The sequence below is a fragment of the Cygnus olor genome, chromosome 21 (assembly GCF_009769625.2).
Source record: "Cygnus olor isolate bCygOlo1 chromosome 21, bCygOlo1.pri.v2, whole genome shotgun sequence".
Taxonomy (NCBI): domain Eukaryota; kingdom Metazoa; phylum Chordata; class Aves; order Anseriformes; family Anatidae; genus Cygnus; species Cygnus olor.
This window is the reverse complement of record NC_049189.1, coordinates 5,563,687-5,577,563: the sequence shown is the minus strand read 5'-3', so window position 1 is coordinate 5,577,563 and position 13,877 is coordinate 5,563,687. Positions and strand designations below refer to the sequence as shown.

At 45.8% G+C, this 13,877-nt stretch overlaps 1 protein-coding gene across 2 annotated transcripts in view; it reads right to left on the bottom strand.

The window, feature by feature from the left end:
* The window catches only part of CLCN6 (chloride voltage-gated channel 6), a 31,614-nt gene extending 17,814 nt beyond the window's left edge, over nucleotides 1-13,800 (bottom strand). The window contains exons 1-22 of one of the 2 annotated variants that reach the window (XM_040533891.1): nucleotides 13,688-13,800; nucleotides 13,025-13,084; nucleotides 11,902-11,967; nucleotides 11,480-11,545; nucleotides 10,709-10,775; nucleotides 10,201-10,307; nucleotides 9,834-9,960; nucleotides 9,133-9,200; nucleotides 8,665-8,723; nucleotides 7,862-7,994; nucleotides 6,819-6,932; nucleotides 6,414-6,580; nucleotides 5,397-5,523; nucleotides 4,897-5,023; nucleotides 4,411-4,564; nucleotides 4,161-4,320; nucleotides 3,922-4,028; nucleotides 3,444-3,630; nucleotides 2,587-2,744; nucleotides 1,597-1,753; nucleotides 762-869; nucleotides 410-535 (exon numbers count right to left, since the gene is read on the bottom strand). In XM_040533891.1, the coding sequence (XP_040389825.1) occupies nucleotides 410-535; nucleotides 762-869; nucleotides 1,597-1,753; nucleotides 2,587-2,744; nucleotides 3,444-3,630; nucleotides 3,922-4,028; nucleotides 4,161-4,320; nucleotides 4,411-4,564; nucleotides 4,897-5,023; nucleotides 5,397-5,523; nucleotides 6,414-6,580; nucleotides 6,819-6,932; nucleotides 7,862-7,994; nucleotides 8,665-8,723; nucleotides 9,133-9,200; nucleotides 9,834-9,960; nucleotides 10,201-10,307; nucleotides 10,709-10,775; nucleotides 11,480-11,545; nucleotides 11,902-11,967; nucleotides 13,025-13,084; nucleotides 13,688-13,771 (2,529 nt within the window). In that variant the 5' untranslated portion in view covers nucleotides 13,772-13,800. The remainder of the gene's footprint in view (nucleotides 1-409; nucleotides 536-761; nucleotides 870-1,596; nucleotides 1,754-2,586; nucleotides 2,745-3,443; nucleotides 3,631-3,921; nucleotides 4,029-4,160; nucleotides 4,321-4,410; nucleotides 4,565-4,896; nucleotides 5,024-5,396; nucleotides 5,524-6,413; nucleotides 6,581-6,818; nucleotides 6,933-7,861; nucleotides 7,995-8,664; nucleotides 8,724-9,132; nucleotides 9,201-9,833; nucleotides 9,961-10,200; nucleotides 10,308-10,708; nucleotides 10,776-11,479; nucleotides 11,546-11,901; nucleotides 11,968-13,024; nucleotides 13,085-13,687) is intronic. The other variant, XM_040533892.1, reaches the window with a different exon arrangement.
* Between the last annotated feature and the right edge of the window lie 77 nt (nucleotides 13,801-13,877).

Sequence of the window (13,877 nt, the reverse complement as noted above, 5' to 3'; positions counted from 1 at the left end):
TGCAAGTTTCTGTCCAAAAGAAGAACCTCCTGCCCAACATTCAGGAAATCCTGCTCTTGACCTCAAATAAAGCTGTCAAAGGGGAAGCCAAATTAGTGACCTCTGATGAGCTCAAGGACTGTCAAAAGGTGCAAGACAGTAACAGCTTCCACATGCTGCCAACCTGAGAAAGGAGACAGACTGCGTGTCCTGTCCTTTGGGGTGAAGGTGGGGAGCAGACTTGGACACTAAGGATGGTAACGAAGTCACAGCAATCAACTGCTTCAGAGCCTTAAGACCACATTCTGATCCCATTAAAACATACCTGTTTGATGTTAAAACAGATCTCAACTCTCTCAAAGGGGAAAGCATTGCAAAAACCACATCTGCTTCCTTACTCAGCTAAGACAAAACTGAGATAAGGACTTACTTCTCCGACTGCATTCACAACTGGTAGATGTCTGAGTCCCATTGTCCTGAACAGGTTAAAGACTTGCGACACATGAGTGTTTGGAGAGACAGCAAAGGGCGACGGGTTCATGTATGGGGTGACATCCTAAGAAAGAAGAAATAACAACGTTATTTACAAGAGGCGTTTTCAGTAGTTCCAAGAATCACTAACAAGCAATTGCTACAGCTGCTCTAATTCACTGAAATGTTAAGAACTCCTAATAAATACCAGAAGTTTGCCAGTCCATTCACCCTCAGGCAGAAATCAAATCTAGAAGGAAGCTAAAGCAGACAGGCAGAGTCTTACTATCACATCACAGTGCATCTCTTACCACTATCATGCGAGGGTTCAGCAACGTGAGGTCCAGGTCATGGATATCTGGATAGCGAGGGTAATCCTCTGACATCTCTGCATGGGATAAACGAGGCTGACTTGCACTCTGAAATTAAACCAAATGCCACCAAATCAATATGTTGCCTTCCATGAGAGTACACAGCCTGCAAGCAGCACAGCAAATGATGCCTCCCAACGCCCTGTGCTTACCCAGACTGCCTTCCCTCCATGCCCACACACAAAACTTCTGCAAAGGCATTCCTAACATCTCTGTTCAGAATTCAGCAATGGAAGTGCAAACCCATACAAGCATTGAGTTCAGAGATTTATGGATATACTCTCCAACCTCTGAAATATCTACACTCAACACTGGAGAGCAGCAACAAAATAGCACTGTGGAAGCTGGGCCTCAAACACAAATGCTCATAGTGATCTTAGCAATACAGCTGCCAATCTCCGAAGACCTTGGCACATGACATTAAGAACACAAAGTATATGCTGCCGGTTTCCCTGTTTGTATTTAAGATCTGCCCTCCATTCTCCAGTTTTGACTGCATCTTTATGCAGACTCTGTTGGTTGTTGCTTTTTTTCCCCCCCAAATGCAGTAGCTGTTCTCTCTTCCTTGGGCTGCTTAAACAGAAATTCCATTCTCTTTCTTCTAGAGCTGCAAGGGAGAATTCACATTACCTGCCTTCAGCTTTTAAAGCAAAGATGCATTCCTTAAAATGGAAAAATAGGTGAATTCTTCATGGCAGCTTATAAATATCATCCCCAACTTGCTTAGCTCAGAGGGTGGAGATGTCTGCTACAACTCCAGATTCGGCAGACTTACTGACTGGCTCTCGGAGTAACAAACTCCCCTGACAAGGAGGGTGACCAGCTGCGAACGCAAGATCAAGCCATGGAAGGTCAGAGGTCTGAAGCGTTCCTCCATGGTCCACTCTTCACTGGGAGACTGGTCAGGGTACAGATTGGGGTAAGGCGTATATCTGCAACAGATCGAATACATATTGTAAGTCACTTGAACCTAACGAGACACACACACACACCATCCTCCAAACCAACAGCTATTTCATCTCTTTGCAACCTTCTCCAGAATATTTCAGGGATTCTTTCTAGAGACAAGCAAGCCTTTTCTCCAAGCAAACTATCAGAGAACAGTCAAGTGCCATTATACAGAGCATTACACAAGCAGTAAAATGGAGACAGTCTCCTAACTCTCAGTTTCAGATTACTTGCTACTGAAGCAATTTTCAGTGCCAAATTACTCAGATTTTAGTAACAGCTGAAGCATGTGATAGAGTGTCAGGTCATAACTTCACCTGTACATGTCACAATCAGTAGGTTAGAAACTGATTAACTACACTGGGCTTTTACGTGAAATAACTGCAGTAAAAGTCTAGTGACTCAGCCCAGTTACCAGAAAGATGGTATTAAGTAGTATGGTAACAAGGTCATCAGCTCTTCTCTTTTAAAGAGTGAGCTTTGCAGAGCCCTCAGGTTTTTGTGGACAAGAGGGCACTAATTTCTAAAGACAAGTCATTTCCCCAGGTATTCTATCCTCTCCAGGAAATACTTTTTGGGCAGGTGTTTGATGGAAATTTAACAATTGAGTCATCAAGTCATTAGCCCAGGACTCAGGCACAGGTTTGCGTCCCAGCACTGTCTGATGGGTACTGACAAGTTACTTCTCCTGACAACATGGATACTTGTACTGTTTCCTCCAGCATATGAAATAACAGGGACTGTACAAAGCACCACAACACATCCCAATGTTAAGAAATACCTTGTTTCCCTACCTTTGTTCCTACTAGTATCTCACCTTCTCTCTAGCATCTGTTGTAGCAAATCCTCCTTCTCTGGTGGCTCCTCCGTTGTTATGTGCTCGTCACACATGTTACGCAACTCACTTGAAGGGTAGGACTTCATGGACTGACTCCGTTTGCGCTGCTCTCCAGCTCGGGTGAGAATGCTAGATTTCTGGATACAACAATTTTCAGATACCCATTAAGCAGGTCAACAATTATCAAAGAGTAGCTAACTGTAAATTATTTTTTGTAGCTTTCAATCACCAGATAAAGTGTTCCTTAGTGCTGTCGCAGTAGTTGTAAGAATAGCTAGTAGGACTGTACTCTCCTCTGGCAGGAAATCTGCAATTTAGGAAGTCAGGCACCCTTTTTGCTAGAGCACAGGTATGCCACAAACACGTGGCTTATTCCAACCTTAAATTTCAAGTTTCCCAGGAAGTTAAAGCATTCTCCCCATTCCCCCTCCCGCGAAGGAGAGAAGCAGTTAGGCAACCATTCCTGATCTCAAGGGCGGGTTCAGTACTTCAGTGCTGAATCCAAGATTTTTCCACCTCTATACTAAACTGGTTACTTAAAGTCCTGTTCAGTTTTGCTTCTATACTAACGCAGACCACTGTTCTGCCTTTGTCATAACCAGGAGAATGGAATGAAATTGCATTTCTGAAAACTCTGTATTTCAGTAATTGCTCATGTCTGATCTGAATCCTGCATTGACAATATTAAAATTGTCAGTACAGGTTAAAGGTTGGACTAGATGATTCTTAAAGGTCTTTTCCAATCTGAATGATTCTATGATAACAAAGGAAGGGACCTTCTACCTGCACAACCAAGCTCTTTACCCTTTCAACCTACTGAACAATCAACTTCTTACCTTGAATTTGATGTTGTTACTTATCAGCTGATTTCCCTTCATGAACTCCCTCTCATTGCCCCGGTTCTCAGTCACGACAGGGAAGGCGTGATGAACCGTTGTGCGCAAGATGCTAACAAGGGATTGAATACGGGTGTGGGGGTAGACGTAAGTCAGGTTGGGTTCCATGATGTCACTGGCTCGTAGTCTGAGGAAACAGAAAAACCCAAGATTGCTCCATGCTTCATATCAAGCTTCTTCCCAAGCCTCACAAATTCATTTCTCAGATCTCCACCTGTCCACTCCTCCCCAGCAAGGGCTCCAGGCACCTCTTTCCTGCTGCAGGCCTGATGCACAACTTTCAACTCTTCTCACAGCAGTTGGTGCAGCCAGGTTCATTGGACATGACGCATCATCCCCCCATTACAGCATTCCTTTCTGAGCCAAGAACCCTATGACAAACTCTAACCCACAGTCCTGCCAAGAGGAGCAGCCTTACTTATCCATTTCCACCTCTGTTTCCCACTCCAGGAGAGGTACGCCTCGCAAGTTCACATGGATGTCATAGATGCCTTTGTTGAAAAAGTCTCCTGTCCACTTGGCTACCTGCAGAACAAACAGAGGGTGTACTGAGTTGTTGATCCAAATACAAGACTTCTTGGCTCATCACTGCCCTGAAAGGAAGAGGTTTACAGCTAGTACATGTTCAAGAAGCTAGAGCCAAGACCCTGCACTCACCATGAGGGTGATCATTATCGGGAGCCCATAGGTGATCTCATTAGTGGATTCAATTAGGATGACAGTCAGGCTAATTGTCATCCGGACCACTCCTCCCAGGAATGCTGCTGCTCCGATCAGTGCGAATGTTCCTGAGTAGATGTGATCCAGGCCGATGTAGCTAGGGCAAGACAGAGCCCCGAGATTAGAATAACCTGACTGAGAGGTCAGCATGCATTTGCAGCACATCTCTCACACACACTCAATGCACCTTTTGAGGAGGTTGGCGACCAGACGTCCGAAGGCAGCCCCACAAAGCAGTGATGGCACAAAGAGACCACTGGGCACAGAGATCCCGTATGTCCAGCAGGAAAGTAAGAAATAGAGAAGGAAGAACAAGGAGAGTGTGACTGGGCTGAAAGTACCTGTAACACAAGAAGAATCATGACTAGAGGGGAAAAGGCCTGCTGGACAGATGGTAAGTCTCACACCATCCACCCCTCAGCTCACAGCAGACCCATCTCAAAACAGTCTTCCAGTCCAAACACACATGAAAACATTGAATAAGTGGAAAAAAAGGAAAAGCAGGCCTTTCTTCCCAGAGAGGGGACGTTAAGCCTTTGTACCAGCAGTCCTCTTGAGCCATAAAGGCTTGAAGAGGCTGTTAGCTTTGTGGTCCATTTAACGAAACCGTTTCAAGCAAGATGAAGCTCTGAAGCCTGAGGATGGCATGAGGCATTGTCTGCTAGCTACTCACCATCTTGGTGGAAGAGCTGCAGGATAGCTGACTCCTGAGGGTTGAAGAAGAGTGTGGCCATGTCATTGTAGGTTTCATTTGGGCAGAAAAAAGTTTTGATGCTTGAATTCACATCTTCTGACATACCCTGATGCAGGACACAAAGGACACAAACAGTTAAAATCCACTCCCTGCTATGTTAGCCTTTGTGCAGAACAGGAGTTACCCTTCTGTATACGGTGTCCGCCCACAGTTTGACATGTTCAGACCAAAATATCAATAGCAGACATTAGGCCTGCAGACAGTAGGCTCCCTGATTCACAGTCTGAGCTGCTTTGTCAAACTACAAAAGCAGAAAGCGCAGCTTTCATTGTCACTTTAAGGTCCTACAAATGTCCACAGGTTTTAACTCAAGTTCTCTGTAGGTGCTGCATGCCATCAAGGCTCAATACCTGCCTGTGCTTCTCTGAAGGGAGGAACAATATGAAGGAGACCTACAATCTTCATGGAAGATTCCTCACCTGCACGCTCAAAGTGTCATTGCCACTGTGACTCGTGGAAGACATCTGCCGGCATTCCCCCAGAACCATGGAGGCTACAAAAACTACAACCGTGGTAGTCAGCGACACCAGCAGGCTCTCCAAGACTCTGCAAGCACACAGCAGAAACCATACACTGAAGCTGCACTCAGACCTGTAACCCAGTCCAGCCTCTTCACAACTTTTAAATGGTTGTAAGAAGAAGCAGTCACAGCAGCTTAATATTTGAAGCAGGGGAGCTTGCAAGTCAAGCTGAATTATGGCTCGGTTGCCAGGATTAAGTTAACTTCCCTTTTTCATTGCCGGCCCCAAAACGGCACTATTTCTGCTCTCAGAACACAGACGCATATAAAAACCTAAAGGGCAGGGTTTGGTGATGAGACTGTTCACATGGAAACAATGTTCTCTATATTTTTACAGGGTAAAAAGTCTGTCTCGTCTAGACAGAACTGGACAGACTGATGCATAGTCTTTCATATTTCTTTTCTAGCTACTGAAATACTTTTTTTTTTTTAAATGAGCTTCTTATTTAGGAATTCTGTCTACACCAGACATTATTTTCCAGAATTACATGGCAATTCTCTAAATACCACAGAGCTCAGTTGTGGATTTAATTATCCGAGATAATAATAATGTAAAAAAGCTGGATTCAGCTATTCTTTCCACATCTGTTTGGACAAGACAAAAATCCTGCATGGAGACGAAGCTCCAGTTTGCTCAGCTGTAGCCACTATGATAAAGAGCCCTCTTCACAGCCATTAGAAGAGGGTTACAGCTTTCCTTATAACACCATAGTAATTACAGAAATGTAGAGAGATTGTAACATCTGGTTTCTGGTGTTCATTTAAGTTCCATGGATGCTTCATTTTTGATTTCAATAACAAATAGGAACAGGTTTTCCACCAGCCCCTCCCAGTGGTCTTCCAGATCAATGCATTTGCACTGGGACACTGAACACAGATCAGACACACCCACACGAACTCAAGAAAGCACAAATACCTGACCAGCTTTGGTTTCGGATGCACATTTCGCATGCGGTACTTGGCGAGCCTCTTGTTTAAGCAGTTGAAGGTGGCTCCAAGAAGGCCTCCTACGATCCCCATCAGAATGAAGAACCCCAAGTCCACAGCTGTCCAGAGGTGGCATTTCTTATCAGACTCAGGGCACTACGTGCAAAAAAATGTAAGAAAAGCATTGGGCATTGCAATTTCCTACCAACACTTCTTTCTGTCTTGACAGCAGGAGACTTTCAGCAGCAATGACCATAGCAGAACACTGCCATAGGCTACCAGTGTGTTCCTGCTACACATCAGCTACTCAAATACAAGCACGTAACCACAAAACCAGAAAAACACTGAACTGACAGGAGATTAAAGGGGGAAAAATAATAGCGCTAAATTTTACCTTAAACTCCCCAAAGTTGAGCAGCCCAGGGAGCTGGAAAGATCCCCAACTTCCAAACTGAATCCCAGAGCGGAAGAAATTCAGGGTGAAGGTGGCAGCCATGGAACAGAAAAGCTAAGGAAGTTGAAAAATTAGAAGAAATAAAAACTCCCCAAATTAAGACTGGCACAGTTAGCTCTTCCTTGAGACTTATGGTTCAATGTGATCAAAGCATTTATGACAACGGACATCAAGCTACGTGAACATCAAGCTTATGGAACATCAAGCTTTACAACAACAGTCCTACTGCGGTTTTAGTGCCCACTCCCTGCTGCAGAAGAGAGCAGGGCCAGAACGCACTACCCTATCTGATCTGGCTTCTCTCACAAGAAGAGTTAGGAATTTCACCCAGTAATTCCTGCAGTGACTTTTTTTTTGTCACAGATGCTGATTTGTAGTTAGAAATCAATTACAAGGCACTAACACAGCTTGTTTGGAGTTGCAATCGAAGTCTTCATTGGCTCAGAGAGAGTTGCAATTTTGGCAAATCCCTCGCTCATTTCATCCCTGCTGTGAAAGAGTAGACTAGATGAATCCCATCAACATGACATTTGGCATGAGAAATGCCAAAAGCATCATGAGATGTGATACACTCATCGAAAAACCATCTACATCATGAAAGCAAGCACGAGGCAGAGAAATCCGTAACTAGAAGGCACAGGGCATTGCTGCAATACAGCTCCCCAAGGCAGAGGACAGCAGAAAGAAGTCCAGCACCTGCTTAATTCTGTCTGCTCCCAAAGAACTGGGCTGCAAAGGTCCAGGTACAAAAACTTTTTCTTTCAGGTACAATAAATCTGCCACCTACAGAGTTATCCGGCAGTTCTAGATAGTACCAGATTAATCTCTGCCGTTGACCTGTAGTAATTCTGGGGCACTGATAGAGAAGGCAATCTCTTCCCTACCAGGGCAGGGGACACAGGATAATGCAAATGCCCTCACAGATAAGCTCTCCCCAAGGTGCAGCTCAAAGAGAAACAGAAAGAGCCAGAGTCATTACTTACCACTTTCCACGTAAGTCCCTGATTCCAGAAGGAGGAACCTTCTTCCAAGCTGAAAAGAGTACCCCCAATTGGGGCTCCAAAGGCAGCTGCAACCCCTGCAGCAGCTCCAGCAGATACAAAGTCCCTTTTATCCCTGAAAAGGAAAACAATGTCAGCTTTGCAGAGTTGTGAACATGCTTATATTCTGCAAAGTAAGGGACCGTTTATTGATATATCCCACAGATACACAAGTGACAGCTGCAAGAAGAACTGGCCACTGCAGACACCATTTTTTCAGTAAGTTGTTGCAGCAGCATATGCTCTCTCTAGAGCACCAATACAGGGCAAAGCACCGTGGCACTACGTGACTGCTAAGCATACGAGGAAACATCCCAAACCACGGTGCTCCAGCATCACTTGAAAGAATTCCAGTGAGGGAAGGACAAGCTCTTGTTCACTTGCAGGAGGCTCCAGAGAAGGCTGGTCCAATCTTGTTCGTACCAGGTGCATAACTGACCTTGTTACCAATAATGATGCCATTTAACCATCCAGATTAAAGGTTTTAAATGGGTAGAGATTTGCTGAGCAGTACAAGAGAACATCAACGAACATGGAGACCAGTCGGGATCCCTTAAGGGTAGCATGGAAGAATCAAGTTATGTATCCTGGTGCTGTCCTCCAGCAGAATGAGACTGCAGGGTACTAGACAGAAACTGAAAAAAACCTGATTCATCCCAGGCAGCCACCCTCCTCCCGAGGAAGTCTGCTCATTCACCACCCTCTCTCTCCCCTTTTCCTCCCTCTCCCCATCCTGGATACAGTACCTGTCACTGCGGAAATACGGGAAGTTAAACTGGATCTTCCTCAAAGAGATGCTCTGGAACTACACAGAAAGCAAAGCTTTAGGAACACGGGAGAAGGAAACCTTCTCCTCACAGTACTCTTACAAAGCAGTGGTGTGAACTGCTGGTCTCTACGCAATATTCTGCAGAGTTTGCTCTTAGCTTACAAGAGATGTTAAGCTCTACTCCCACCTCAGTGGGAGAGTGACAAACAGAATCATTTTCTTTTCTGCCCCACTTAGCACAGACACACCAACACCCTGTACTCCTCTAGCACCAAACTGAGCTATGAGTAGGCATCCGCGGGAGACCAAGGATGGTAGTCAAGCAAAGGCATGGTACTCAGCACTGTGGCCAAGAGGCAACCCAATGCAACGCTGCATTTCAGTCAGGAAAGGGATAAACGGCCTCCAGAGCTCACCCATCTCAGTGACCCAGGCCAGCACTAACCTGTGGCAAACCTGCACCTACGACAGCACCACTGTGGATCATTGGACCCTCCTTCCCAACAAAAAGACCTGGAAAAACAGGACTGATGAGACAGCATGCTCCCCACCCTCTCCCCTGCTGACAATGGCAGGAGAGATCAGCTCACCACTCCCATGGCATAGCACAACCTCCCTGTACCAGGCCATAAAAGTATCTCGGTAATTTCCGAAACCTCAGCTGAGTTCAGGCAGCTACGCCCTCTCCTCTCAAGGTGAAGAGAGCTGCTGGCCCGTTTCCCCCCAAGATGTTTGTGAACAGACTTGCACAGACTTTGCACTCCAAGTGGGTGGAAGTATTCAAAAACCGTTGTTTCAAGGACTCTGAACTCTCCAGGTTACCATGCCCTTCTGCCTACAGCACAGCCTTCAGGTTACTCTACATAACGCATTCTGGAGAATTCTCAGGTCTCCTTCTTGGACTGAGCCACAAAGAGCCACTTCTGACTAGACCACCTAGTAAAGTATCTGTTCCCCTGATAGTCCTGATCCGTCTGTCTTATCTACTTTTCTACTCCCTGTATGTATCCAGGGCTCACAACCTGGCTCCGGCCCAAAATCATTTCACAGGAACGAAAGAGAAACTTTCCACGCCCTTCCCCTTCATTTCTCCCCCTTCGGTGATTTCTTACCCCAAAAAGATGAAGACACCGCAGCACTTCTTACCTCCTGCCACACTGAAGAGCACTCCCATAGCTTTGCACACGACTGTCCGGAGCCGCACAACCCCTGGAACTTTTACCCCATTGAGGTAGCACTTAATTTCAGGAATTCCTGATCCAGCTGCCACAGGCTGCAGAAAGGAAAACACTGACGCTGTCTTGCATCGACTTCATAGCTGACTGACAGTATCGCAGTCAGAGAGCACGGCAAGGGAACGAGAAACACTGTTTAGCTAAATCAATTAGCACTCTGAAGTTGGTACAATGCCTTTGGGCAGTAAGTGCTACGGACAAGAAGGAAACTTCATGTCCAGGACCACACGAGAGCAAATGAAGCCTATGTAAAGAGCAGCAGCAAACTTAAATCTTACTTGGATGAGGACCAGAAGACTTGCAAGAAAAACAAAGGTCAGGTTGAACCCCAGCAGCTCCAGCAAAGACAAGGCAAGACAGCCTTTCTCTGTGCATTCTTCCACTGCTGCAGAGAGGGTCAAGGAAAGAAACGACATTCTTCCCACCAACACACAACCATTTGGTACTGTCTGGGGGTCCCATGGGCATCAGGAGCAAAGTTTGTGCTTCCTACCCCAGCCAGGACAGATGACACAACCCATCAAGAAGACAGGTCTCCTTTTCAGAGCTCAGAGTTAATATACAAGGAAGAGAAACCAGTCACTCTTTCAGTGATTAGCCTTTGTCCATATATTGGTATTCGAACCACTTCCTTGGTTTCGAGAGCTGAATTACATAAGCAAGTTGTAAACTTGATTAATCAACAATGTGAGTGGCAGCAGATGTCTACGAGTCAGCTGTTCTGAGCAACAGAAAGAAAAAGGTCACTCAAGCCTAACCAGACACCAAACGCTAGGTAAAAGATACAGCTCTGTACTACCCGGAACTTGAGCTGGGTAAAGAGTCGCACGAAGAAATCCACGAAGAGGCCCACCTATGAAAAAAAAAAAAAAACAGACCTGTCATCAGAAATTACTACATACATGTACCAAAGACCACCTCCTAGCAAGCCCTACCATGAGTATGCATGAGGGAGGACAAAGGAAAAGGAAATCAAAAGCATTCTTCAGAGTAAAGTAGCTTACAAAGCTCAGATCTTCTGCCTCCCTTGTTCTCACTTTGACAGATCCATCCCAGAATTATTCCTGAAGAGATATACTTCAGAATATTAAACTGGTAGCCTTTTTTTTTTTTTTTTAAAAACACCTAAAACGTACTTCAGGGTACAGAAAAAAGCTAACTTTAACTGAGGCATACAGTCAGCAAAACTAGTTTTCAAGCACGTACAGTGAAGAAAGTATTGCCAAACAGAACAAATACAGCTCAACTGTAAACTGGCATCCTATTGGATTAACCGCTAACTTTGGACAAGTTTTCCTGTACACAGAATTAAAGAATTTGCCAGAATACTTCGCAACGAAAACACAGCAAGATCTGAAAGGAAAGCAAAAAAAAGTCCTCTTGGAAAATAATCTATGAGCAACATGCTGTAATTCCCAAAAGCCACCTCCAACTACTAAGCTCTCCACTTCGTGACAGTGAATGGTATCTCCTCTTTTCTCTTTTGCCATTGACTTCTAAATTATCCCTGCCTAGTGTCGTGAAGTGTCTTCATTCCCCAAACACCATGACGCTTACCAGTCCTGTGCAGACTCCAATGGCGAAAACCATCACCCACTTCACTGCTTCATACTTCCGTGCTTTCTGTGTAGGAAAAGGATTTTTAAAAAGCCAAGTCAAAGCAACATACAAAGAGAAACCAGATAAAGGTGGATTTGGGCTCCACAGGTGAATTGCAGCTATAGTGATAAATCAACAGAACATAGTGACAACAGCAAACTGAAAACAGAGAGATGGAAGTGCTTAACACCCCATCCACTCTGAAAGCAAGGATCAGAACAGATGCTGGGAGCTACAATCTCTACACTTATTTTTACTCTTTTCATCAAAAAAATGAGAGAATTTCTACCATAAAGAAGAAAAAAATAAACTTCCCGTAGTGGAAGGTATTTCTACAGCTTTAGCTCTCAAGCTACTGAAAGAAAAAAAAAAAATCTTACCTTGTTGTCCATGCTCTCCAAAACTTCCAGGTATGGGTCATTGATACAGCGATCGTAATCCAAGCTCTGGAAGAATGCCAAAAGGGCAATGTAAGAGAATCATCTCCCACGGATTGTGCAAAACGCTATGGGCAGAAGGCCTTGCTAAAGATTACAGAAGTCATTACAACCCCACAGTAGGTTTGGCAAACAATTGTAGGAGAAGAACTTCCATAAACAACTTCACTTAAATATTTCCAGTAGAGGCAGACTCAGAGAATTGGGAAGTGAAAGAACAGACCAAAATTCACTGCCAAAGATGAGAAAGAACCAAACCAGTGATTAATACAACTTTAAGTTAAAGTCACAATGTACAGATTTAGACTTTAAGCGTGTCCAGTTTTACAGTGCAGGGGATAACATGAAATCTAATCCTTCACTACAGCAAGAGCGCTAGAAACGAGTTCCTTTCCAGACAGGCAGCACCAGTTCTTAACCTTATCACAGGAGAAAATTAAAAGTAATAGTTGCCCCATTGTAGGAACGAAGTACCGTTAGCTTCTACCCACATCAGCTTCCCCTTTTCAAGCCAAACAGTAACAGGTTGATGTTAAAACAAACAGCAACAACTTGGCGACATCCATGCTGAGAGCAACTGCTCTGAACAGCTCAGGGCCACCATACAGACACATAAAAATTAAAAGTCTCCTGTAAGAATCAGGATGTGATAGGTAAGATCTGCTCTGAGCCAGCATGACACCACAGACAGCAGTAAAGCAACAGTGACCAACTAGTTATAGATACTTTTTCACGGTCACGATGACATAGGACCACAAGAGCCTGTAAACTCATGTTAAAACAGGGGAACAACGTAACAGATTCAGAAAACGCATTTTCTCAATAGGAGTCTGACTTGGGCAGCAAACTCAGAGCACTGGGCATTAATCTACAAACGCCACCATCAAATGATAAGCAACAGGTGTTTGCAAGCACAACAGCTCCTGGTATTTCTGTTGGTACCAATACAACCTAGCTACAGTGATGCAAGTTAAGTGCCTACCCCATTGTAAATTCAAACAGATCAAAACCTGTCTGTAGTTCTTGCCACGTCAGTTTCACAAGCTGGTATCAGTTAACTTCCCACCTCATAGTCTTTGCGTGGAAGGATCTCATCTTCCTCTTCATGAGTTTCTCCTAGGATTGTCTACAAAACAAACAAAGAACATGGGAATGAAAAAACATCAGGGGAATGCATGCATACGCTGGTGCTCACAAACACTGGTAGCAAGGCTAAAATCAGGGAAGACTTAGCCCACTGATGGTTGTAAAGCTTGGGTGTGATTTACCAGATCACCACTTACATTGGGGTGACTATATATCGGGCCTTACCTTAAAGCTTGCCCTTCAGCACGAATATATTACGTTACTATGTTGTAAAGGGCCGCTGTGTGGAGGTAAAGCAGTGTGCCAAGCCCACGTCCCCCCTTCCTTCACATCAACAATTCACAGGGCACAGGACAAGACACTTGCACGGGCAGCGCTACCCCGCTCTGGGCAGCTGGACACTGCCCCCGCACCCAACTCCCCCAGCAGGAGCGGTGCTGAGCCGGGCAGGACGAGCCCCGAGGCGGGCAGGAGGCTCAGCACCGCCTGAGGTGCTGGGCGCAGGGGCTGCGCTGCCAGGCCCAGCGGGAGCTGGGGCCAACAACGGTGCTTTGGGGGACCGGGACAGCGGGGGCTGCGGCACCAGAGGCTGAGGCGGGGAGCCCCGCAGGCCGCGGGGCAGGGGCAGGGGCAGCGGCCGTACCAGCTCCTCAGGGGTGCGGCTCTCCCGCTCGCCGCAGCACCGCGGGCAGCAGCTGCAGCACAGCCCCGCGCCGCACCCCGCCATCTTGCGCCGCCGCCACCGCCCCTCTCCCGGCACCGCCCGCGCCCACACCCCCCCACCCCCCACGTGACCCCCGCCGCGGCGGCACGTTGGGCGACGCGGTAAGGTT